Raw genomic sequence first — 25,497 nt, 5'->3', positions numbered from 1 at the left:
GTGTTCTCCGTTGTTTTTTCCCTGCTAATTTTAGCATCACACGGCACAGCTTCTGTATCACGTGGTATAAGGCTCCGCCCTTGTCATTTGTTGAGCAGGAAGAGTGAGCGCTTGTTTTCATGCAGATTACGTCCCGGATCAAAATGCGGTACAATTGTCGTCTTTTTTTCTTTTTTTAATCGTTGTCATTTGGAAATGAGATCGCACATAAGTATGAATCGAGATCACGATTTTCTAACGATTAATCGTGCAGCCCTAGAACAGAGTATATTTTCAGTTATACATTCTGCTGACCACTAACATTAAAGCTATTTAGATAATGCTTTCAAGTAACTCCCTGTATAGGTAACGAGTTGTGAGAGTTGATTCTAGAAGATCTTTGGGATGTCTCTCTGCTGATTATCACAGTAAAAGATGTAGGGCTTTTTACTTCTTTGCTTATTGGACAATAATGTGAACAAACATAGTATTTGTTCAGTGGTCTCTTTGGGTGTAAAGAGACCTGTTTAGGTTAGCACTCTGAATTAAGCCTTCACTGAAGCCATCGTTTTATGAAATTATGGGCAGTGGAAGTGTCAACTGCAGGAAAAATATGTTTTACACCTTATTTTGTGACACAGTCAAACTTTTGAAAGTCTTATTTGTTTCGACTGGTGATTGTACACACATCCCAGTTACCATTGAAATTGAAACTCTATCCTTGATTTAAAAAGGGGCTTAAAAATAACCACCCAGAATCATCCCAGGATCATTGTACAGTTACAAGACTTGCTTCTAAAATGCAGCAATGCATCAGACTCAGACTGCATGGGCATACTAAAAGCTGTGTCAAAATATCAACCTGACGTTTTATTATGGAATGAATGAACGTACTGTGAGGTGGTTGTAGATGAGCTCAGACCAGCCAAACAAGTCAGCCAGCCGATAAAAGGCAGCCAACTTGCAGCGCAGCAGCTTCTCGCCCTTGTCGTAGGAGATGGAGTCAGAGCCACGCAGATCATTGACTGGAGTCACCATTCCCAAACCTGTGAAGAAAGAAAGAAAAGGCAATCTCACATACAACAATTAGATGGGTTCTGCCACTGAAATCTGACTAGAGTCTTTGTGCTGAAATCAACTCTGGCATGCTCTGCATTACTCATTGTGAGCACAGACACAGCAGGGCTGAGGTCAAGAAGTCACACACAGCCATTCTCTTCTCTGCTTACTCATATTGAGTGCCGCCATGCCTCCTTGTGGTGCTGCAGGGTACATGGAAGGCATACTGGTGGTCATGAAATCTGCGATCTGCTGCAGAGCCAATAGGCTTGTGGGCGTCTTTCCCTTCTTCAGCTGATCCTGGATCATCGTCTCTAGCTCCTCGCAAAAGGCCTGGAGGGCCGTTGACACAGACACGACAAACAAACAAAAAACAACAAAACGAACAAATGATCAACTTTGAATTTTAAAGGGTGGTAAGAGTAACTTTCAGAAACAGGGCAAATCCTAAAGGCAGAAATAACCACGGATCTACACAGATCTAATATTAATTAGATTCAAAAATGCATAAAACTGAGCCTGTATGAAAGGGCAACTTCTTCAGCTTCTCTCTGCACAGTAAAAACTTACACATCAGTGCTTTTCATGCATATAATCGACCTCTGAACAAATTTTTTCACTGTCCTGGGCATTCTGCTGACGAATCAACGAATCAAGAGATTTCTGAACATATGAACCATGACCTGACTCTGATCCATGAAAACCAAACAACATGAACAAGCAGAATTAATGAATACGTCCTACTGACGGGGCTCTGTAGGATCATGGAGACTCTCTTCCTCTGCTCCATCATGTTGAAGTCCTGTCGCAGGTCCGGTGCCATGTTCCTCTCCCTCTGGTACTCTGGACTGCTCTCATCTACCCGGTCAAAATATCGCTCCTTGTGGGGGGCTGTGGTGGGAGGGGGGGCTGTCACCACCCCGGCACCTGACTCGCCGTTCATCCTGGGCTGGCCTCCTGTAACCGTGTCAGAGACTACTGTTAAACATCTAATAGAGTAAAACAAATAGTAACATTGTACATTTCTTAAGTGGGTTTGTGTGGTAGGCTTAATGTAGCTCTTACGGTCATAATGTAGTCTGTAAAATGAGAAAGAAATTGTTCAATTTAACACTAATTCAAAAACTGCTAAACATATAATTTGAAAGCAATTCATGTTTTAAGTGGTTATCCTTTTACTAGAATATAAATCAAAATTAGTACTTTCTGTGTGTGTTTTGATGGCACACCTATGTACTGTCTGACATACAGTATATAGATTTCCATCATAACAGTCAACACCATCTGTATTTGAAGCTTGGTTACAAAGTGCTTTAACTTAAGGAAGTTTCCTGTTGTAAAAGAGGAAAGGAGAATCACCCATCATTAAACCAGAAAGCCAATCATGCAAACCATACCGCCCTTACATCCTGCCTTGGTCATGTGACCACATAGAGGTTATCATTGATTTCCACAATGTGTTTCCTGAAATCACAACAGCACTCCACTGTCAACTCTGGCCAAAGGAAATAAAAGAAACTGAAAATACAGCCAGCTGTATCTTGTTATTTCATAATCTTTGTGATAGATATTTACTTTTTTTTTTTCTTCATTTAGATAGGACAGTGATGCAAAGTCAAAAGCTGGGAGAACAAACAAGGGGAAGATGAGCAGTAAATGACCTTGAGGCGAACTCAAAATCAGGCCTCTGCTATAGCCTTACAGTGTATGGGTTTCCCTGCTCAGTCATGTGAGCTATAACAGTGCATGTTCTGTTATGTTGTTGACATGACTTATAGCATATAGCCCGCTAATTCTAACAGTTACTTCTTACAGCTTTGCATATTACCTAAAGCAGCTGCTATAAAACTATAAACTGACAACAACAATAGTGAGAGATCTGCAGACATGAAGCCAGATTTATAGTAGATCCAAGTTGATCCTCCTGGCTGAGTGCTTGTAAGGATAAATAGTTTGCAGCTGTCTGTCACTGGACAAAGTACTCAAGTGCTGACTCTGAAGGGCACAGACAAACTCATGAGGAAGCGTGTGTGTGTGTGTGTGTGTGTGTGTGTGTGTGTGTGTGTGTGTGTCTGAGCCAGCCCATTAGTTCAAATCAATACAAATTGTTGAGCCAAAAGTGCCATGACAACAGCATACTGAACTCAAAGCATCCAGCATCACAGAGGGAGCTGACGGACCCTCTTTTTTCTCTTCCTGTCCGCTTTTATTGGTGTTCTGAGATTTTCCACATCAATAACACCAATATTTCCACAGATCTGAGGTCACGAATTTAAATCAGGACTTGGTTTCCCGTTTTGCAAATTCTACATCAACAATACTTTATTAAGTAAAAAAAATTGGACAAACTTAATCTGTACAACAGATAGGCAGGTTGTAATACCTTCATGTGTGGTATAGTCAGACCAACAATATAATAATTAAAGACCACTGACAGAGACCAAAGATAAGTCCTAAACATGCACCGTCTCTTTATTAAAGTGTCTTTATTAAGTATGATAACAGGTGTGTATCATATCAAAGTAATTATTGTAAATCTAATATTTAAAATCTAATATCAGTAAACATGTCACTTAAACACAGTAAAGCACATCACAAAAGTCTGAGACCCATTAAAGATAGCAGTTACATTTAGCAGCACTAGTTTGGCTGGTCAATTGATTTACCTCCTAATGCTTATGGGATGTCCAACTTTAGTGCCATTTGTTGTCCCCTATGCATTTCAATTAAAGGCTTTTGGCAGACCTCTCACTCCAGCAGTGCCGAGATACAAAGTAACTGTTGCTTTTACTGCTTGGTTCCATCTTTTAATTGCACTTTTATACATTTGCTTTTATTTAGCATTATGTTTAAAAAAAAAAAGACCCTTATTTTAAGATAAATGTGTTTAAATTCAATTTACCAATTACATTCAAACTAAACATGCATTTCCTACATTTTGTGCATTCTATCAAAAAGGTTAGTGTATAGAATTGTCATCATTTTTAGTATTACTCATTGAGCAAAATAATGAAAATGTAAATACTTGAAACAAAATAATCCTTACGTCTTCCACGTGTAAGGAAACTCCAGACTCTGTCCAAAGAGGAGACAGCTGAGGTTGACATGGCTATCTTTGCAATGGCATTCGTCCCCAATTTCCTAAAATCAAGCACTTTTATGTTCTTCACCTTTTGTTTTCCTATCTGTTGCTTTCCTTTTGTCATAAAAACCAACTTAAAGTGCAATTAAGAAATAAGAGAATGAGAAAAGACAGCGAGGCTGCATACTCTTTGAAACCATTCAGGAAAAAAACTCAGTTTTGATTCAGTCATGTAACTAGGGCGTGAGTTATTGACAGAGGAATACAGAGCACTGAGATCTGGTGCCAGACACTCATTAGGGAGAGAGATCCTCTGTCCCTGGCCTATTAATGATGCAAGGGAATCTCCAAATAGTAATTTTTTTCCATGTTGTTGGTCAATCTCTATCAACAAAATATACTTTATTTTTTAAATGTACAGCATAAAATGTTACATATTTAATAAAATTTGTCAGCAGCACTGCTTTGATTGTGTACTTTTGCACATATATTTAAGCCATCTGCCACAAATCATGGAAGATCTCAACCTGATGAATCATTATGAATGAAGTCACTGAAATATATGCCAATCACATAGAGCCTCAATAGGACTAGAAAAGCAACTTTTACAGGTCATAGTACAAAGCTTTCTGCTCTTCAGCCATTAATGTGTCATGTGAAGCTAAAAGGTGTTAATGACGGATCCTCAGTACATGAAGGGGCAAATCAATCATTTTAAAAACTGAAGCAGTGGCAGCTTTTGTCACGCTGCTTAAAAATATGAAAAAAATCGACTATATTTAGTTTGATGGAGAGCTGCACAATTAATCACATTTTAATATCCATCCCAATTTTCGCTTCCAATAATTAAATGAAGTTTTTGAAGTCACCAAGTAACAGCAAATCAAGCGATACCTAAATCAGCGCCAAGTTAATGCCTCCACGAGCCGATCACAGCTGTTCCCAGCACGGTGCAAGTTTCCTGGACTAGTATGGATAAGTAATACTACAGATAGACAGATAACCAAAGTCAAAGGTGAACATCACCATCCATTGTTAGGAAATAATTTTAGTGATGTTAACCAAGAGGAAATCATAGAGTGCTGAAGAGCTGTTGTTGCACTGCAAAGCAACACGAATTAAAGACTTTATATTTTGCCTCTAGGAGAGGCACGTAGGTCAAGTGGACCTCATTGTCTGCAAAAATGTTTTAATTACCAGGATTGTAGCTCAATGTAAATGTATTTCAGTTAGTGTTACGTTTTGGTGAAACTTGATTCATTATTTACAAATTTTCTTCTGAGAAATTCACTGAATTTACATGAACGAGGAGGACAAATTTTATCTTTATGCTAAAAATCTGTACATTAGCTGCAATGTAGCACAACATGGATGTTAAAGCACTGTTATGTTCACACGAAAGTGTAATAAAAACATTTTTGTCACTAAAAATGAATAATCAGAATCTCAATACAGATTAAAAAAAAATAGTGATAATCATTTTGGCTCTAGTGTGATGTGCAAAACATCCAGAACGACAACTTAAAACCCAAAGAATGCTCTTTAAAAAGGTGCAATAAGTGTAAGTATTTTATGCATGTATGCAGGGATCATGCAATTATCAGACTAACCAATCGGGCCAATCCTTTTTCACTTATCAGTATCAACATTCTTCTTTCACTCCTCACTGATCCCCCACCTAAAAAACTGACTGTTTACATATCACGAGTAAAATCCTACCAATGCTGAGCAAACAGTAACATTTGGAAGCAGCTCTGATGATCGAGCAAAGCTGTGGTTTGAAGGTGGGCAGATATTGCTGAACTTTCAAAAACCATCACAATCGCCTCTGCTGAAGTTGCAGCACCACACCAGCTGCCCTGATGCCCATGTGCCAAATTAATTAAATCAGGCTAAGAAAGACAATTTGCATCACTTAGCGTCCAAAACAGCTGTTACATGCTGTTGCAAGGCAGTGACCTCTTCTAGAGTAAGCTATTCATACATCATAAACTTTTTAAAATCACTGTACAATCATTTCACTTTATACATAATAGCTACAGGCAGAGTTGAGACTAACACATACCAAAGCTATCTGACAACACTGCAGTGTCTGCAGTTCTTCAAACACTGACCCATGTCAGAGTGGGTTACCAGAAAAAGGTCTCAATGCTTCCAGACAGTTAGTCACATCTTTTTCACTTTGATTTAATTTGCGGAAAAGCCACGTTACATTTCCTGTTGATGGTGTTAACTGTTAATGGCAATGAGGCAAAGAAATTGTACCCACAGTCAAGAAACGCAGAAAAATCAACACCACAATACAGAAATATACCTTTTCATGCTGAGTGTAAAACACACCAATTTAGAGCCATCTGAGAAGTGGAGAAAGTTTGCCAGCATTTTCACAATCTGAAACCGCGTGAATTGTAAGACTGCAAAATGTTTATATGATATTTCACAGAATAAGTGCATAAATAAACCGCGTTTGATGAAACTGGACTTTTGTGACTTACTTTGGTTAGGGAAAAAAAAAAAAGAACCTACAGATATTATTGACACTAATGGCCCACAGCATTTTATCGCAAGTCAGCAACATATCAGCATTATCCATTTGAGCTTAATGCCCTAGAATCAATATCAAAATTGAGACTGTTTATAAAAGCTTTAACTCTGCATCTTTTTCAGTCCATTAGCACTCGGTGGCAATGAAGAAATTTGTGCTTGTGTTGAAGTTTCTAATCAGACAAGTACTGATAGGTTTTTTGATTTAAAAAAAAAAATGTTTTGGAGATACTAATAATTAATAAGGTTCTTTGAGGCAAAGTTAATATAGTAAAACCATGAAAACAACATTTAGGTCTGATTGGAATCCTAAATCTTGTTCACATTGAGCCAACTCTGCGGACTAAAGGACTGCAGGAACACTGTAATAGGATCCTTTCATTTAAAGCTGCCATCACCCTAGAATCCAAACCGGCAATGCACAATGCTAAAAGTTCTGCTTAGTGCTGCAAATTCAGGTGGAACCATGTATCTCTTAAATTATATTCAAACCACATAGAGGCAGATGAGAGAAGGAGAGCTGTGAGAGAAATAAGACAAAGGGTACACAATAATCTGCTAGCTTTCAAATCCACTGCCATACCTGCGTAAACAAAGCACAGAAAGGTCAAAAGGAACATTTAATTTTATGCATTTAACAAAACCCTCAAACAGCACTGAATAAGGTCACTTTCACTGCTATCTCAAAAGCATTTGATACATAATTTCTTACTCCACTCAGCCTCACTTCAAACATCAACAGAGTCCCTCCAGCTGTTAAACAGCAGACACTGCAAATTCCAGCAGGAGCATATTCAGTGCAACTCTTTTCTGCTGTTTACAAGTGACAAATGATCAGATCTCAAAAGCGTTTATTCCTTGTGGACAGAGTAAGCAAAACATCATCAGACACAGAAAGTTTGCCATTTCACCAGGCCCTTTCCTCCTTTCTCCTAAGAAATGTAGATGCATGTGTTCAGCTGGCCTCAGCTCCTGTTAGGAGTACAGTTGCCTTGGAAACCAAACACATCACCATGGAAACACAGGACAGCCTATAAAGATTGCTGTTATGTAAGAACAGCTGTGGGCCAACATCACACTCCAAGGCAGTCAGTGTCAGAAAGCACGACTTGGAATTAATGTGCCACTCATTTAACTAGTTTGGCCATTCGCTATCAGACCACAAGACTACAAGAAAAGAATTCCACTTCCACTATGGTGCCATTTAGAGTATGATAGCAGTATATCCGGTTGCTTTTGCTCTTGGTTTCTTAGTCTGAAGTAGTCCAGGATTTTTAGTAGATGCACCTATAATGTCAATTTCAAGCTCCTATGTTGCCTCATTTTCAAGTTATTTCAGTGCATTTAGGTGTCCAAGCCATTCACCCACTCACCCTCCCAGGTGACAACAAGGCTGAGAGGTAAATATGTCTATCCTGGTTGTTATAATTTAATCTTACAGGAATTATTTTGGAAGCAAAGTTAATATCATCAATCATGCAGTAATGGATTAAATAGGACATTTTGGCTTTTGTAACCACACCCACTGGAAAATCCGTATTGGAAAGTGCTCTGTAGTTGCTGAATAGAGCTCAGGGAGTGTTTAAAGACTACCCTGCAAATGCCGGGGACTTTATAGCTACCTTTACTATCATCACTTCATCTCAGCAGTGTGTTCTCCGCCTTAACTAAAAATAAGGGACACAGAGGTTTGTGTAAAAATGTATTAGCTGCTACAAGACTAGCTGTGGGGTGGAGATGTGAATAATGATCTTTTGATACTGCATACTGGAGAGACAACAACTATGTTAACCCCAGCCTGCAGCAAAGGCAATCAGAAACAGAACTGAAGACTAAGAAACTCTGCTCTCAGGCAAGCTCTAGCTGATGAACAGTGTCAGACTCCCTTATCGCCAACTGCAGTAATGGCAAAATCCCCTTGTTTGAGGTCTCTCTTTTAACAGGGTGCTAAAGCTGATAAAAGAGCACATTTGGTTTCACACTGACTGAGGAAAGTGTGATTTTTTTTAAACAGCATTTGATTCAATATACGCCAAACAAATAAACCTTAGAAAACCCTGCAAATTACTTAATAAAAATAAGCACAAAATTTTAGATAAATAAGGTAGGGATCAGGGCAATATATTTACCGAACTAATGGCACACCTGACAAATTAATGTCCTATAAAATCTTATCCTGCCAAAAAAGAGCCATGCTACAGAACTTTCACCAGTAACTACCAATAGCCTGATACAGACTGAAAGTGACAGTCTGTCCACAGTTTTAAAGTATCACAACAAAATACTCCAGATCCTAAAAAAAAAAAAAAAAAAAAAAAAATTACACATAACATATAATGTAATTGCAAGGAGGTATTTCTGTAGTCTATTGATACTAGATAGTGGAAAAGGGGTGGGATTAAATAAGCTTATGCTTCTTCCTGCTCCTTTTTGAACATGGATGTTATTTGGAGTTGTGGTTGCTCGTTTTCCTTTTGTTTGCTTTGTTCATTTGTCTCTTTTAATTCTATTTTTTTTATACTTTTTCAACATGTTCAAAATAAAGATTCAATCAATCAATCAATCAATCAATCCTAGTCACGACCTTCTACAATATACATTTTTACCCTTAAACAGGAAGATAAACAATAAGCTGTTGTACTAAGCAAATAACCACATTCTCTCTTGGTGACTGATGTTTTGAACTCTTTTGACAACACCCGATACAGATGTTTCCATACTCCAGAGACTGATGAGACAATGATGGGCAGAAAAACAAAAACACAGACGAGGTGGCACATGAAGACCAGCCCCGGGCTTTCTCATCTCTGTGCGCCCGGCTCTTAATAAAAACTCCCAACCACTCAGTGTGTTCGTGCACACTTCAGTGTTATCATAATTTACTTTTGAGAGACGGAAGCTTGGACTAAAACCATCTTTTCCACATGACTAAGCTAAGACTAAAAGATCTATTTTGTTGTGTCCAAAAATATGCCAATCAAATGAGAGACTGAAAAGATTTGTTCAGGGGCAGGAAAAGAAAAACAAACAAACATAGAAACAGAAAGACCATTACTACTTTTTATCTGTTTTCAGCCATTTGACAGATGCTCTGAGACAATAACTCCTTATATCTCCAAGCTGGATGCCTATCATCACTGGGAATAAAGAATCCAATAGTAACTCTTGTATTTCTGCGTGTGTGAAAGCGTCATCTCTAGCTGCTATTACCAGAAAGAATGCATTAGGTGTCATTCCAGCTCTGCCCAGTGCATGTTGTCTTGTCTTGTTTTGTGCACTCCACTGAAAATTAAAGAAGCTGTATCAACAAAGCAATCTACCAGCACTTTTAGAGACTATTTCATTCTCATTAAATTAAACAAGCTAACGTGTTAAAATCAAGAGGCAGCAAATCAAATACACAATGCTGCTCTCATTAGCCATGTTTACACGTGCAAAATGTAAATCTAATTAAAACCTGTAATATAACGTCATTGTTTACATAGAAACTAAACCAAGTGATCTGACCATTACCTGCATTTACACACATCCAAGCATTTGACAAGCGCAGAATAGTCTAACTTTCTGGAAAACAGTAGAAGCAGTTGTCTTTTCCAATGTAAACAAACGCCGCATGTCACAGATTTCAGCTTCTCCCCTCTCTAACATTTGTGAAGTTTGTGTTATTTTTCCTTTTTGAACAGACCTTCAACTTGTTTTTGTTGTGTTGATGTAACAGACATGTAGAGCAAGAATAATTTCACCCTGAACACTGGAAGAACTATTTACATACAGATCAAACCGATTAACAATTGGAAATTTTAATCACCTTAAAGGAGCATGATCACATAACAATCTTCAAATTGGCATGTTTACACTTCTTTTTAATGCAGACAGGCTTTTAATGAGGTTGCTTGTGCCCATGTAAACAAGGCTATTGACATTAATTTACATTAATACTATTTTTTTCCTTGATCAGAAATAATGTCAAAAAAAGAGGAGGGGGCATTTAAACTAGGGCTGCCACAAACGATTATTTTGATAGTCGACTAGTCACCGATTATTTTTGCGATTAGTCAACTAATCAGATCATCATCCATTGGACGTAAAACGTACAGCTTATTGCACCAGCAACATCTGCTCTTATATAACTATCATTAGCTTACAGCTTTAAGTGTTTAAGGTATGTGGTAACTAAAAATAAAGACAAGATGATAGTTTATTAAATTTTAATGAAATTTGCAGATTGTTTCGGTGAAGTTTAATAAACTCCTTGCTATCTAAAATATAACAGGACACCGGAGTAAATTCTCGAGCATCTCACACTTCTGATAATCAGTTGTCTGCTTGATGTTTATTCAGCTGTGTAAAAACGATAACTTTAGTCTCAGCCAAACCGATTTACTCAGGAACAAATAAAATACTAAAAAAAAAAAAAAAAGCCAAACAATAACATTTTTAAGTTATCTAAGTGACTTATATATGTTTAACCTGAGTAGCGAAAGACGGCGGTGGGTTTGAAAACGATTTGCTGGGAGTCCGGTGCTCTCACGGGCTCCAGTGAGCCTTGCCCTCAGCTAACTATCGAGCTAGTGGGTAACAGACGTCTCCGAAAACGTCAGAGCGCTTTTGAAAATATGTGGTGTCCTGATAAACTGAGCAGATATTTGAGGTTTACACAGCTACATTCTCACCTGAAAATATGTTAAACGTTTATTTTGTGACCCAGAAAGAATAATAAGAGTAATATCAAAACTAAGTAGCTGCCGCCATTGTTGGAAACTGAGCTGGGCTGCGCTATGAATTCTGGGACACAGTTTCTTCTTCTTCGGGGTTTAACGGCAGCTGGCATCCTTGTACATGCAGTGCTGCAATCTTCTATTTCAGTCCGTTATTACACTCTTAAATCCTACTACTTATTCCTGCGTCTTTTGGGATCTTACAAAGCTTCAAACGACGCGTCGACTATTAAATCAGTCGTCGACGATTTTGATAGTCGACGTAATCGTGACTAATCGACTAATCGTGGCAGCCTTAATTTAAACAAGTAATTCCTTTTTTCCATTTCATATTCAAACATAGGACTTAAGAGTCAAAGCTAAGTGAAATCTTGAAATCTTATTTTTCAAAATGAGACAACTTTTTTTTGGTCCATTTTTTTGGGGCTTTTTAAAAAACTTTGCATTTCTTGATCATGCGGTTGAAGCGAATCGCAGGAAATGTGAGAGGGGGAAAAAACAAAACAAACAAACAAACAAAACCACAGAATCGACATGCAGCAAGGAGTCTGCTTAGATCCCAGGGTACTCCAAGCACAGCTTGGCCAACGTCGACCCCTTAAGCATCAAGCATTTTTTACATTTATATTTTTTGTTAAATGCACACACTACAAACAAGGCGGGAGTTACACTGTGTTGCAAAAACAGATTAACTGCAGCCGAAACTTATATTTAAATTAAACTGAAATTTCTTTGCTGGCATCTAAGACATTATAATTTGTTGCTCTCTCACTGGTATAGGCTGTAAAAGTGGGCACTAAACTCTCCCTCTTTCATTTGTGCAGTGATGCATCCCAGCCAACACGGCTCCGACGTTCCATCTGTGCCTCACAGGGAGTGTTTCAGCAGGCTGGTAGTGCTATATTTACTGTGTGCTACATTAACTGCATCACCCTCAGTGGGTCGATGAGTATGGAAACGATATCTTTTGTAACTGCCATGACAAGGTGAGACACTTTTTAACCCTACTGTGAAAATGCAGTTCAAGATTCATCTGCCTGTCGTATGTCACATGGGACAGGGTGGTGGAAGACCATTCTCTGAAACAACACACTCCTCCCTGTGCAGCTTCCCTAGCATTACACTAAGGCCTATGCTATTCTGTATGCATGTATCTGCCAGCTAAATATGCAACCTAAACACAGCTGCATCAAATTGACATGATCTTTGGTGACCTCTATGGTGCAAATTAAAGTTCACCAATGACCATTTTCACATCTGCCACTACCACCTGAGATGCTGCTATAACTGATCACATATGGAGAGGAAGGAAGGAAAAAGTGAAACGGCGAGAAGGGAGCTAAAATGAGGAACACATTTTCAGCTGCACTGAAGTCAAGCGTGTAGGTGTGGGGAGTGGGAGTTAAACACAGTAAGTGTGTATGTGAAGTAGTTCAGTGTGTATCGAGGGTGGCAGCAGACTGACGAAGCTAAACACCATCCTCTGGGAGTTTCGCTCATTCTGGCAGAGTTACCAAATCCAGGGAGTTACCGTGCCTCAACACATACACTCACAGACAATTTATCTTGGCAGTTTGGCTCTGATAATCCTCATACAGTACAAAGTGGGGGAAGGGACTTCCCAGCAGACTTTATAAACAAGCCAGACACAGCCACAGCTTAGGGGCTCTGTTCGAAAGCATGGGCCTCAAAACAAATGAGCAACTGTATTGAGATTGACCATCTTTCAATCATCCTTATTCAAGGTGAACATTTAAGGCTACAAGTAGATATTTTCTATCATTGTTTTAGTGCACAAATATGACAAACCTTTTTGTGAGCAACACCACGTTATCAAAAGGTGATCAATTTACAGTTGTATAAGCCACACTAATAAATGAAATTTATCCTTTAAGGATATATTTAAAACAACAACAACAACAACAAAAATCTATGTGGTGTGGTACCCACTCCAGATGCCATGCACATCAAGCCATAACACTTTTAGGCTTTCAGCTAGCCCTCATTTCTGTACTATACATTTCAAGCTTTCCATTTGACAGAATGCATTATTCCACGCGTTTCTCTTGCTCTCTTTTGAAAACCCTGTTTATTATTTAAAAGTGTGTGCGAGCCCATATTATCATGCAGGACATAAAGCTGTCTGACCTAGCACAGGAAACTGCTCCATCACCAGCACACACACACAGCTGGAAAGAACCCAAATTTCTCCCCCACTCTTTGGAAACACACCCAGACTAGAGTAAGACCTGCACGGCGAGGAGCCTCTGTCCGACTAAACCTATCGACCCGAACAGCTAGAGGGGTCCAAATTACAACGCAACGGTAACTCTGCGCCAATAAATAATAAAATAAAAATACCACCTCCACCATCACAGGCCTGCTAGGAAAGAATGCTAACGATACTTAGTGTAAAACATTCTGACTACCAAAGTGTGGGGTCCAGGGGAGCAGCTGAGCCCATGTGAATTGTTTAATAAAGGACAGTGAAACGCAGAAACAGTCGTTTAACAGTGCACAGCAGCGTCTGTGCAGACTCCCCCGCTCAATGGCAACATGCTAGCAAAACAGAGCCGAGCCTCACTGAACACACAGCGAGAAAGACACCGATATGAAGAAGCCGCCACGGATAAACACCGTCGCTGAAATGCAAACCAAGTTGATTATATCACCGCTTACCCTCTCTTTGATGAAATGGTGATATCTAAACAGAACACGGTGAAAGCAGGACAACGGTTTTCGCTATTTTTCCTCACGGTGGGGTTTATCTCTCTGCGCTTGTCGTCCCCGCGTCGTCGCTCCGCCCAGCCGCCATCATCCTCACTTGGGTGCGGCAAACGGCCTAGTCCGTCCCTCGCTATTGGTCGTCTGGGAGCACATGTTAACCCATTGTAGCCGCTGATTGGAGGGCGAGTTATCGGCCCGCCCCGCAGAAATGGCTGGATTTATATTTCAGTGTTGAAACTTAAAGCCTATTAAAACGAAGGGTACGCACCTGAAACCTGTCGCAAATGTTTATTTTTAATCAGCTTTACTCACAGCTACACTGCAGTGTAATTTTATTAAAATATATGCTGCAAATGTCATGTAACTCACTTCAGTCCCAGCTTAGATATTTTGGGAGCAGCACTGTATCACTTGCTACTCTTGACCTCCCAGGATTGTGCCATTGGATGCTTCACTGATCATGGTTAATGATGGTTTGTGGTAATATTCATTCATAACTTCCTCTGAGTGTGCTTGAAAAACAGTGGCACAAAAAAAAAACCCCATACTGAAAATGGTGCATGTTTTTAGAACAGTAGTGGAAGTTTGTGATCATGTTGTGATTTGATTACATAATTTAAACATGCATTTGCTCATTCTCAGAACTCATTCAAGTGCACCAAATATATTAAGTAGTGATGATCTCTTGTAGGCTAAACATGAGGTAAGTAGAGGAGTTCGCTAAGGTTACTCTTGATTCTTTGCATCCAACAAAACTGTTGGTGCAATCAGCAAACTTGCAGTCATATTGATTTGATGATGATACCATGGAGGCCACTGACAGGGAGTGGGGTTAACAACAGTCATTGTAGGGTATATCTGTCGACAATCGGACACATTGGAAAGCTGGCAGCCAGGGGGCGCAGTTAACTCATTTGGGATAACTGCAGCAGGCTGTTTTTTCTATACAGTCTATGGCAGTAGATGTGAGGGCAATGGTTCATGTAAACATATTGACATGTTCACTATTTGCCACTAGATGGTACTGCTTTGTCAGACTTCAGGCAGACACCTGCTGCAGAGCAATACTGGTTTGCAGCGCTGGTAGGGCATAACATTAGAGTGTTCAAGGTATTCAGAAACATTTCTAAATGAGATTTGAAATTGACACTGTGCTGTTGTGTGGCACAGATGACTGTTTCTATTACTGCGGTCCAGTGTAAAATTAAAAGAACACAAACATATATAATCTAGCACCACATACTTACTGTAGCCTTGCTGCCTCAGGCAAACATATCAGCTGCCTTAGTTGTTTTGGTGTTCATAACTAGGCGTTGAATTCAGAGAAGTACCTAGGCTTTGTAAAACAAATACCATGCGTTTCATTGTGCATGGCTTATTAGAAAAGGAAAATAAGAACAAAAAGTAAATACAGAGGAGAGACCAGCTAAATAAGGAGCCCAAAAAACTCCTTTCCTCTTTCACTTCTGCACGCCTGTGATAAAATCACACATGAATTCAGCATTCAAGGGTCCAATTTCCCACAGACTGCTTACCAGATGACTAAAAAAGTCACAAGAAAAGCTCACTTCTCTGCCATATGTTGTTATTATTATCATCATTTTTATTTCAGCACCATGAAGTGTACCAGTCACGCTCTTCAACTGCTCTTGTACTGATATTATAGATCACATGGTTACGTTTTTTACGGCTTAATTTCTTTAGAATTGCACTACTTAGCATTTGAATGTAAGAACAAGCCCAGCAAAACATTCTGAGTTTGCTGGGCTTACTTTCAATGCAAATGGACCACTGGCAGAGCTGGCTTCTGACTCTTGTGGCGTTAATCCTGTCCCGTACCAGTTGACACACACACACACACGCACTCTCCTCTTTACTGATCTCAGACCAGCACTGGCCCTTTCACTGTTGGGAATAATTGCGGTCTGCCTTGTAGCATGGATACACCGACGAGGGACTCTAAATATATCCAACCAGTGTGTCTGAAGGGCTTGGGCATGAAGATCATATACTTACACTGGAAAGCTACACCTTGCTCTATTAATTTTTCTGCTCTATTGTGTGCCAGTGTGTGTAAGTATATGTGCATCTACTTAGTGCTCTGACACTCACTCTCTTGCTTTTTTCATTTCATGCAATCATTTGATATTCCTATCAACAGCAACAGGAAAATAAGATTCTTTAATCCATATATCGGTCTTTTTTTAACACTAACAAACATAAGTTTGGACGTCTATTTAAACAAGGTGAGGCAGACAAGCTCAGAAAGACCTAGAAAAACAAGCATTAGTAAATCTAATATGATGTAAAATGCAGGTCTTTTAAGTGATAGCAAATCACTCGAGCTGCAGCATTACATTTAAGTTAGCATACATTCCTCCTCCTGGGTCACCTGTTTTCTCTTAGAAGCACATGTCACAGAGTGAGTGAAGATAAACCCAGCTGCTTTTCGTATTCATTTCAGGGCAGCACTGGCCGTCCCCTTTTAACTACAGCCAGCCTTCAGCTCAAAGCTCTCAAATCACCGGGGGCTGATATGAAAATAAACAATTTGTAGTTGAGCAGAAGATGCCTGGAAGCGCTGGCATGTTTAAGGGTACAGCCTAACCAACGACTTGCAATAAAGGACATTAGAGGCTTACTGCAGCTCAGCTGGGCAGGTAAAGTTCTTGGCATTTGTTGCTCAGTGAACCCACAAAGTAGTTACAGAGGTGTACTGTGATACTGTTCTATCTTGTAGCAGCAGCAATCTGTCGTTGACTCAAAGATGGTATTGTTTTCAGCTTGCGGTGCCATGGAAAGCCCCACTCCCTCCTTCTCTGTCCTGCACAACAAGACAAGGGTCAGTCTGTCTTTCCCTTTCCAGTGTGTTTTCAAGTCACTTCTCCTTCAGGAAAATATTGTGTAACCTTTGAACTTTGGCAGTGATCTTTTGAACCCTGGCAGTGATCTTTTGAACCCAGTGGTCCCACCTACAGATGGACTATTCACAAGGATGTTAACAAAAATAAAGACAATACGTGAAAAGCAGTGCAAGACTGTGAAACTTTAAAATAATATCCACAGATATAATTAGTTACATACATCAGTTAGACGCGGCTGCTGAGCCAGGTCAGTCTCTGTTAAAGTATAATGAAATATCATTAAAATATACAAATCAGTCACCTATTACTGTATAGTAAACATCCGGACTATGATCTTCCTTTGGGAGCTGCCTATTATGGTTTAAAGCTGAAAAAGAACAAATGAAACATTCATAAAAGGATAATAAAAGTGCAGCTGTGATTATTTGTTTGTGGATGACATTTGGAAACATGAGCACAATACTACACATAATATTTTGATTTTGTATTTTTATGGAGGGCTGATTTACATAAACCTAAGTAAACAAGTACCTCAATGTTACTTTTCATGACTGAGTTCGAGTAGGTCTGCTAGCTCTATCTATCTATGCATTTAAAAGTAGGGAGCTGGAACTGAAGTGACAATGCACACTGTATAAATATCAATCAAAACATATTAAAATATAATAAATAAGAAGATATTTTAGTATTTTTGAGTTGTTTATCTTTTGTTATTGTGTGTCTGCATGTGTATATATGTGGGAATGTGAGTTTTTGTAATGTGTTTTACATGCCCAGGAACTGCACAAGGAAATTACCTGGCAGCTAAACGTGATACACTACATCTTTTCCTTTTATGTAATTAATGTATTTTGGTTCCTGAAAGAAATAAATGAACAGAAACAGAAACAACATTCCAGATCTCCTATTTAACATATCCTGAGTAACCCATCTAATACATAATTTTATTTATTTATTTATGTTATAAATTAAATTAAAGTTTTTACTAGCAGTATAAAATATTGTTAATACAATATCCGAGTATGTGCAGTAAATGTAAGGTGCGATAGGATTTATTTAAAAAGTGTATTTAATTTTTTTAATTACAGTATTTCAAAATGATAGTCTTTTCAGTCTAGACAGGTCGCCTGGAAGAAAAGAAAAAAGAAAAGAGGAGCCTGTCTGAATGTGGCTGTGCGCTCTCTGGAGATACCTTGTCTTCTCGCCGCCTCCCTGTGCACCCTCCCCCTGTCTGCTGATATCTCAGCCCGGAGAGTTTTGAATCCACTCTGTGGCCTCAGTCGCCGCCATGCTGAGCTGAGAGAGAGAGCGTCAAGTCAAACTTTGTCACGCTGCCTCAACCCTCATCTCCGTACGCACCGGGAAACGTCCCACAGTGAGTACCTTTAAGTTCAGTGAAATGTTTAACCTGCGGCTATCTGCTCGGTGAAAGTAGCATCTGTGTTTTTTGTCCCCCTCTCTAAAACGCGGAGTGATTCAGGGCTGTAGCCTCGCGGCTCCGTACTCGTGCGTGCCGTCGCAGACTTCAAGCTCAGCTGCACTTGTTGCGCTGTAGCTGAAACCCCAACAGAGACAAAGGGAGGTGTGGAAAATGCATCGTTTTAGTGTTTTACTTCTAAGCCATTTTTTAAAACTCCAGCTTTCGGCTTTTACATTACTCTCTCTCGACGTTTCAGAGCAGAAAATAAGATGTTAGCAGCGGGCGGCTCTGGAGTCCATGCTGTCTTTTAATCGCAAAAACCCTCCTCTGTACTTCATTATCTCTTGTCCCCCAGCTCACACGCATTTTTTAAAAAGTATTAAACTGTTATTTTAAAATGCCAGTCTGGCACCTTAGAGGTCAGTCGAGGGTTTTCTACCCTTGGCATGCATAAATCAAGAGTGCGCTTTCACTGCAGCAACAAAAGCCCTTTATTGACAGCGCTGAAGCACACAGCCACGTAACCACAGTTTATATGAAGAGCACCCAAATGTCACCGAGTGAAATAAAGACCTGCAGTATGCACTCTGAGGCCTCTTGGGGGAGTTTTAGGAGTTCTCCAAGTTTCAGGGCATGTTGTACTACCAAGACTGGGGAGGGTCGGCAGTGACCTGCGCATGGGTTTCATCAGGAGAGCGTTTTCACCTGCATGCATGTCTAATCTTAGGTGGTGAGCAGGCTGCACTGAATAATAGGTTATGCTTTTTGTCTTCCTCCTCTCCACATTTGCCCTCTGACCTGGCAGTCCTGCATTTCTCTGTGACTGTTTTTGGTTCTTTGGTGATCCTCCCACGCCTGCTCTTGACCTTCTGTAAGCATGGAGGGAAGGATAGGGACAGGTGGCCTCTCAGACTCAAGTTCTTCTCCTGATGCCAGATGAAAGGACTGAAGGAAAACTAAAGAGGAACTTTAAAAAAATAATAATTGTTGTAATTATTGCCTTAATTATAAGTTAATCTTCCATTTTATGGGCTGGAGGAAAAAGTGTCTGTTCTGAAAACACCATGAAGAGTAGAAAATATGCATGCATGACAAGGTAGAACTAGACAATTTCAACATTTTGGCTCAAAAAAAAAATAATTTTTTTTATCTTAGTCTCAACTTACTTTTTTATGTCTAAAAGAATCTATAGGTAACGCAGCAATTGTTAGCTGCAGACTTTAGTACAACAGAAGTTGTTATAAATTGCAGTATTTGTCTTACCTCAATACGTTAATGACTGAATGCCGATCATTTGAGTTATAAACCAGCCCTATGATATTACAATGATTATATACAAGGTTGGTTTACATTGCATAAGCGCTGAAGAATTTTGGAAAGTGCCAGCATCTTGTTTTCACAGCTTTGTTAGTGACTTTACCAGCCCCGCCTCTCTCTTCTCATCGTCCAGCATCGCAGCCTTCCCTGGCGGCTTCAATATGTAATTCTTCTGCCTCGTCGATTTTCATTCCAGAGGTCCTCGGAGGGTCACATTAGGCACGGGGGGCAGACACCCGGATCTTGTCAATATGATGGGCTAGCTGGCACCAAAGCACGCCAGAATCATGTCAGGCAGGGCCTTCAGGGGGGGTTCACAGAACTAGCCAGAACAGGATATTGCTGTGTGATCATTCACCAGCAGTAGACAAATCATTAAACCACTGGCTGCCTGCTGCTGAGCGGGTCAGACATTTCTGTCTGTCACTCTGACTTTCCCTTGGATTAGAGGTTTTAGTTGTGGTGTTTTTTTTTTTTTTTTTTTTTTTTTAAGGTTGCCAGTGTTTCTTTCTGGGTTTGGAACATCTGCTGGAAAGAAAGGTTAATGTTGCAGAGTTAGTGTTTAGTCTAAAAGCAGTCTGGTTACAGTCATTTAAAAAAAACAACTCTTGTTTATCTCCCCGTACCAGATTAGGATGAGTGATTAGGTCATGTCTCTCTAATTGAAAGCACAGGATTCGCATGTGCTAAGTGAAATCACACAGGACACCGTTGCTTGTTAATGCTAACTGCACACAAACACGCAAACCTATCTTTAGAGTCCTTTAGGAAAGGCAATAATCAATTTAGAGCTGGTTGGGAAATCGGACATTGAGTCAGGAAGCGCTTGGCTGAATGAAAGTTTTGTTTTAAATCTGAACTTTCTGCAGAAATGTCACTTGTTATGGATGTCAGGCCTTATTTAGTTGGATGCCCTGTTTGGGTTTTCAGAACGAGCTCTCGCTGTTTTGCAGAGGAATTTGACAAAAAGTATTGAAATTGGTCCTTGCTGGAGCAGGTCCAGCATTTTTGTATAGGAAGCTTGCAGTAAGCACAAACACAGAGACACACACACACTGTGTTTGTGTTCACATGCAAACACAACTATTCCGCCACCTTAAAGACAACACTTTTAGACGTGCCACCTTCCTTGGCATACCTGCACTGTATTTAGTATGAATTGAATAAAGTCTTAATGGCTTTTAAGGTGGCCTGAGCAATTAAGCCTTTATTATTTTTCCTTTCACTTGTCTACCAGCTCTTCTCCCTAAAAAGGCACAAAAGAATACCTGCAATTGATCTGGGCAGTGGCACCTTCCCCCTCCTGCTTTGGGAGGTTGGGGGAGTCACCGTAAAAAGGTGTTTTGTCTTTGATGCATAATCCTCATTGTTCTCCCCATCTCATTAACAATACAGTTTTCTTAAGGCAGACGAGAGCGTAAACATGATTCTTCCTTCTTTAAAGCTCAGTCCACACCTGCGTGGCGTTTGGCGTTCATACGTCGCCATTCAAGGAAATATGGGGGACATGTGTGATGTATGGCTCATTGTTTTGGTCTTGCTGGAGTTAAAGGCTAGGGGTCAGTGGCCAGCTTGTGCTCCTCTGATGTTGAGGTGTGCTCGATGAAATGGACATCTGTGGCGGCCTCCCCCCCTCTTCCTTTGGAAACACCCAACCCCCCCTTCGTGGCACACCCTAGTATCCCTCAGGCTGGAATAATTTCCTTCTGGCTGCAGAGTAGCATCTGGTTCCACATCAGCAGCAGACAGTGGCATGTGTAGGCACTTTTATGTCTGCATGCATGGTACTGGCCATGCATAATGCACTGCTGCATTCCAGAGATCGTGTCACTATTGAATGGTGGTTTTGAGTCAGCGTAGGCGAAGGCAAACACTGGGTGTGAAACTGTGTTCTGTGTCTTTTGTTAAGCACGTTCTGAGAAAATATTTCAATAATAGTCCACACCCTTCAGGGTTTGGCTGCTGTAATGGTTTTCATTCGCCGCTATTGAAGATTGCAAGAGAGTTTAGTTGCAAGTTAGAAAGTGTGACAACCGTAATCGCGATAATGAAACTGTATACAGGAAAGCTGTGAAGATTCCCAAGGTGCTGGCCCCCGCAGCTATGACTGATAATGCTGAGAGAGCAGGAAGCTTAGTGATCCGGCGCTGTCATGCTATCGACAGCTTGTTTGATGTTTTGAAAAGGTTCCCAGCGTTGTGTTCCTGAGAGCAGGGAGCTGGGAGGTAATGGAGTTGGGAGACGACGCCTACATACAATACATTCTGTCGCTGCGGAGAATATCACGGTGTGACACAGCTGACAAGAGGAGGGCATCTTTCATCTGAGATAAAGTAGTCGTTCTTTTGTCAAATGCTCAGCTGGGTTTGTTTAAAGAGGATAGTTTTTCTTTTGTCAGCCTGACGTCACTCAACGTTTGATAGTTCACTGACTGGATAAACAGGAAGAAGTCCCAGCTCCTCTTATTTATGTCCCCAGGATGCAAACTGTCTTCGCTGTTAACCTACGTGTGGAGTTTTTGTCGCCCGGGGCTGAATAAAGGAGTGCACCGGCTGAACCTGCAGTCCCCATTCACTCCTTAGAGAAGTGGGGGAAGAAAAAAAAAAAGGGGGGGCTCCTCAACACTCGTCAACAATAGACACACTCCCACAGATGCACACACAGTCACTACCCTAACCTCCCCTTCCCCCATCTTCTCTCCCCTTACCCACCGCCCCCCACAAATTGTCCCCCTCCCCCTCCTCAGCGATTGTGTGCACTGAGGCTTTCCAGAGGCGCGATCTCAGGGCTCTCGCTCTCCGCCGGTGAGCAGTGTTTGACTGCTGCGACAGGGAGGAAAGGGAATACGAGCAGTTTCGCCTTACGCTCAGATGGAGACAGCCTGTCACTGGCATGTGCCAAAGTGAAATAGGTCTTGAATGCGAGCCCTGTCTCTCCAGCCTTTGCAGCATCTTGCGTTCCCTTTTTTTTCCTTCACCTTCAGTGTTGATCATGCTAGATGGAGAGAGAGAGAGACAGATTGCTCTTGACTGGTGAGCAGAGAGGGAGGAGGTGACAGGCTGGTTGTGCTGGATGACCAGATTTTATTATATATTTTAAACATCTGTCATGCAAACCTTTCACGACTGTACCAGTAATAACAGTGTGTCTGAGCCACGTTGGAAGAGCTTCTGTACCTGCAGGATCTTCCCACTCAGAATATGGTAAGATTCACGTCGCACACAGCTCCGGCTGTATGCTGCCACCTAACAATGATAGATATCAACAGAATTTTATTTATTTATTTATTGTTTTGCAATAGAAGATGCCTGTCAAAGCTTGCTCTGTAGGGTGGAGAGAGTGTCCAAAATGGTGCATGCTATTTTTACCCAAATCTCATATGTGAGGTAAATAATTCAATGTGCTGGGTGTGCTGGGGCATGCAGCAAGGGAGTTTCCACATTACCTTATTTGCTTTTTGGCTGTTCACTCTGGCTGTGTGAATTAATGGAGAAACAGAAAAGGACAGTATCTTATTTATGGAAATCGGTGTTTATTGGCAGACGTGGAAAGTGTTCGTCTTCTTACAAGCTGTTCATAAATCTCCCCCCAGGTTGGATATTTAAATTTTCCTGTAGCTTGCCACAAGTTGGTCTCCTTATCTGGGTATGAAATCCTTGTAGAAACAATGCTGGGTTTTAATTTGCTCAATTTAATGTTAATTTGTTTAGACTGCAGGTGGATCACACGTCTTCTCACTTCACTTCAAAGCGTGTCGTTCTTCTAGCTCTGAGCAGGTCCTCTTTCTGCTTTGCATGTGTGGAAACCACCGGTCTTTTGGCATTCGTGTCACTTATTTATGTTTTTATTTATTTCCCTCACCACTAGCTGCTTAAATCTAGCAGCACAGTTACCGAGCCAGGATCGAGGCACTGCATCATTGTTTGCACGAGGAGGAGAAGGCGGTGTAATTTGGGGCTCTGGGTAAGGAACTCCTCGCTTTTGCAGGAAAACACCAAATGGGTCCAGCACCACAGTGGGCACGAGGTAGTTTCATACTTGAGTGTCTGCCACATTGTGCAAAACTGTGGCCTCTTGCATATTTGGAAAAGTCCAGTGTTGTAAGAAAATGTTATTTTGGAAATACTGGAAGGAAAGCTGACGTTAGATTTATCCTGGTGTCATGGATGAGTTCAGAATTATCAGCGACAACTCTGTTTGTTCTGGAGTCTATTTATCCTTTTTGGAAATAATTTCAACAACAATAACAACAGCATCTGAGGGAGCAGAGGAAATGGCCTCTAAATCGATTACCATCAATTACTTGGTTGTATACAGACAATGCACAAGATGGACTGAAGTTCAGTGAACATCTGTATGAGTGATGAAGGAAATCAATGCATCAGAGAGGGAAAAAAGATGGATGGCAGATGTAAAGTTTAGAGTTCAGGATGGAGGTGAAGAGTAGCTGTTTGCATAGATAAAAGGAGCAGGAAAAGCCACTGTCCACTCACTGACTGGCTGCTACTGGTGCCTCTGGGCTTGAGGCTGATTTACGATTGGATTGGGTGGGGCAGAGACCTTACCTTCACCCCCCCTCATGCACATTTAGCTGCATATGAATTGGTATTTAATGTTTATCTGCTTACAGGAGCTAAGTCCCACTCCTGCAGGTTGTAATCTGTGTCACGTTAACACATAACTGAGTATAATCTATAAATCTGATGTGCTGCTATCATAATCTTTTAAGGTCAGATAAGCTGAGGAGCTAATGCCAGGTTTGGAGATGGAGCATCAGCCAGCGGGACACAGACAGGATACGCCTCATCTGATCAGCTTATTAAACTTTCAGATTCAGAATCCTGGCAGCAAAGTTAATCTGCTGATTTATGATTTATGTGCATATGTAAATGTGCATCATTAGAGGGGCATTATCTAAACATTTTTTTCAATAGATTTGTATGGTATTTTTTAACACCTTGTTGATAATTATCTTTTGACCTTTTCATAAGGATGATTGATGAATTATTCATCCTTTGATCCTGGATTATAACCAGCCCCACTGATTCATAGTGTCTGTTCACTACCCGGTGGGCTCCTTGGTGCACTCTATTTATGCTAGCTAGCTGGCTGGTTGGCTGCTTTGGTAGCTATGGAAACAGTAAAGCTGAACAGACCAGGCCTTGCTTGGCTAATTGTGAGCAAGTCAAGTGTGTCTGCAAAAGTCAGATGTTCCCCAGCACGGACTACATGTAAGATGGTTTTTGGGGTTTAAAAAAATTTTTCTCCACAAAATTTTTGTCTTTTGGAGCCAAAGATGTGCTGAACTTTTTCACCCAAGAGAAACTGAGATGCCTGTTAATATTCTGAAGATGTCATTGGTCAAAAATGCATAGCTGTGTCTTTAAATTACATAATTTTGCTACATCTGAAATGGATGGCAGTTCTTTTTTTTTTTTAATTGACTGTTAAAACACATCTTACATTTGAATACATTTCTGAAATGGTGACTATATATGGTGTCACCCATTGAATTACTGTTACTGAATTACTATTATAAAGGTTAGCAGTTGTCAGTTTTGTTTTGTTTTTTATTGAGATAAGTGACCAAACCAAGTCAAAGTGTTAAGCTAGCTGTTATTCAATGCCTATATAAATACAAAGTGGAAACTAGAGTTAAGGCTGTAGCTCATCTGTTTAAAGGTTTATTGGATTGTGCATTTAGAGACATTCGTCTGCATGCCTTGATTGTAATCAGTAGTACTCATGAGGTACTGCTGACTTCCTATCAGCTTGAAGCAATCTGGC

General features: G+C 40.4%; 2 protein-coding genes across 13 annotated transcripts in view; one reads left to right on the top strand and one right to left on the bottom strand.

Moving 5' to 3' along the window:
- add1 (adducin 1 (alpha)) overlaps window positions 1–14,277 on the bottom strand; it is a 29,737-nt gene extending 15,460 nt beyond the window's left edge. For 2 of the 8 annotated variants that reach the window (XM_026173629.1, XM_026173631.1), the window contains exons 1-4: window positions 4,085–4,290; window positions 1,787–1,995; window positions 1,209–1,371; window positions 874–1,025 (exon numbers count right to left, since the gene is read on the bottom strand). In XM_026173629.1, coding sequence (XP_026029414.1) covers window positions 874–1,025; window positions 1,209–1,371; window positions 1,787–1,995; window positions 4,085–4,244 — 684 coding nt within the window. In that variant the 5' untranslated portion in view covers window positions 4,245–4,290. Of the gene's footprint in view, window positions 1–873; window positions 1,026–1,208; window positions 1,372–1,786; window positions 1,996–4,084; window positions 4,303–14,061 lie in introns of those variants that run through there. The other 6 variants (XM_026173628.1, XM_026173632.1, XM_026173630.1 and 3 more) reach the window with 6 other exon arrangements.
- Window positions 14,278–18,132: 3,855 nt separating this feature from the next.
- The window catches only part of sema4d (sema domain, immunoglobulin domain (Ig), transmembrane domain (TM) and short cytoplasmic domain, (semaphorin) 4D), a 41,721-nt gene continuing 34,356 nt past the window's right edge, over window positions 18,133–25,497 (top strand). For 3 of the 5 annotated variants that reach the window (XM_026173605.1, XM_026173609.1, XM_026173607.1), the window contains exon 1: window positions 18,133–18,348. The gene's annotated coding sequence lies outside the window, so the exon portion shown is untranslated. The remainder of the gene's footprint in view (window positions 18,349–25,497) is intronic. The other 2 variants (XM_026173610.1, XM_026173606.1) reach the window with 1 other exon arrangement.

The sequence above is a fragment of the Astatotilapia calliptera genome, chromosome 7 (genome assembly GCF_900246225.1).
Source record: "Astatotilapia calliptera chromosome 7, fAstCal1.2, whole genome shotgun sequence".
Taxonomy (NCBI): domain Eukaryota; kingdom Metazoa; phylum Chordata; class Actinopteri; order Cichliformes; family Cichlidae; genus Astatotilapia; species Astatotilapia calliptera.
This window is presented reverse-complemented; position numbering and strand designations above follow the sequence as displayed.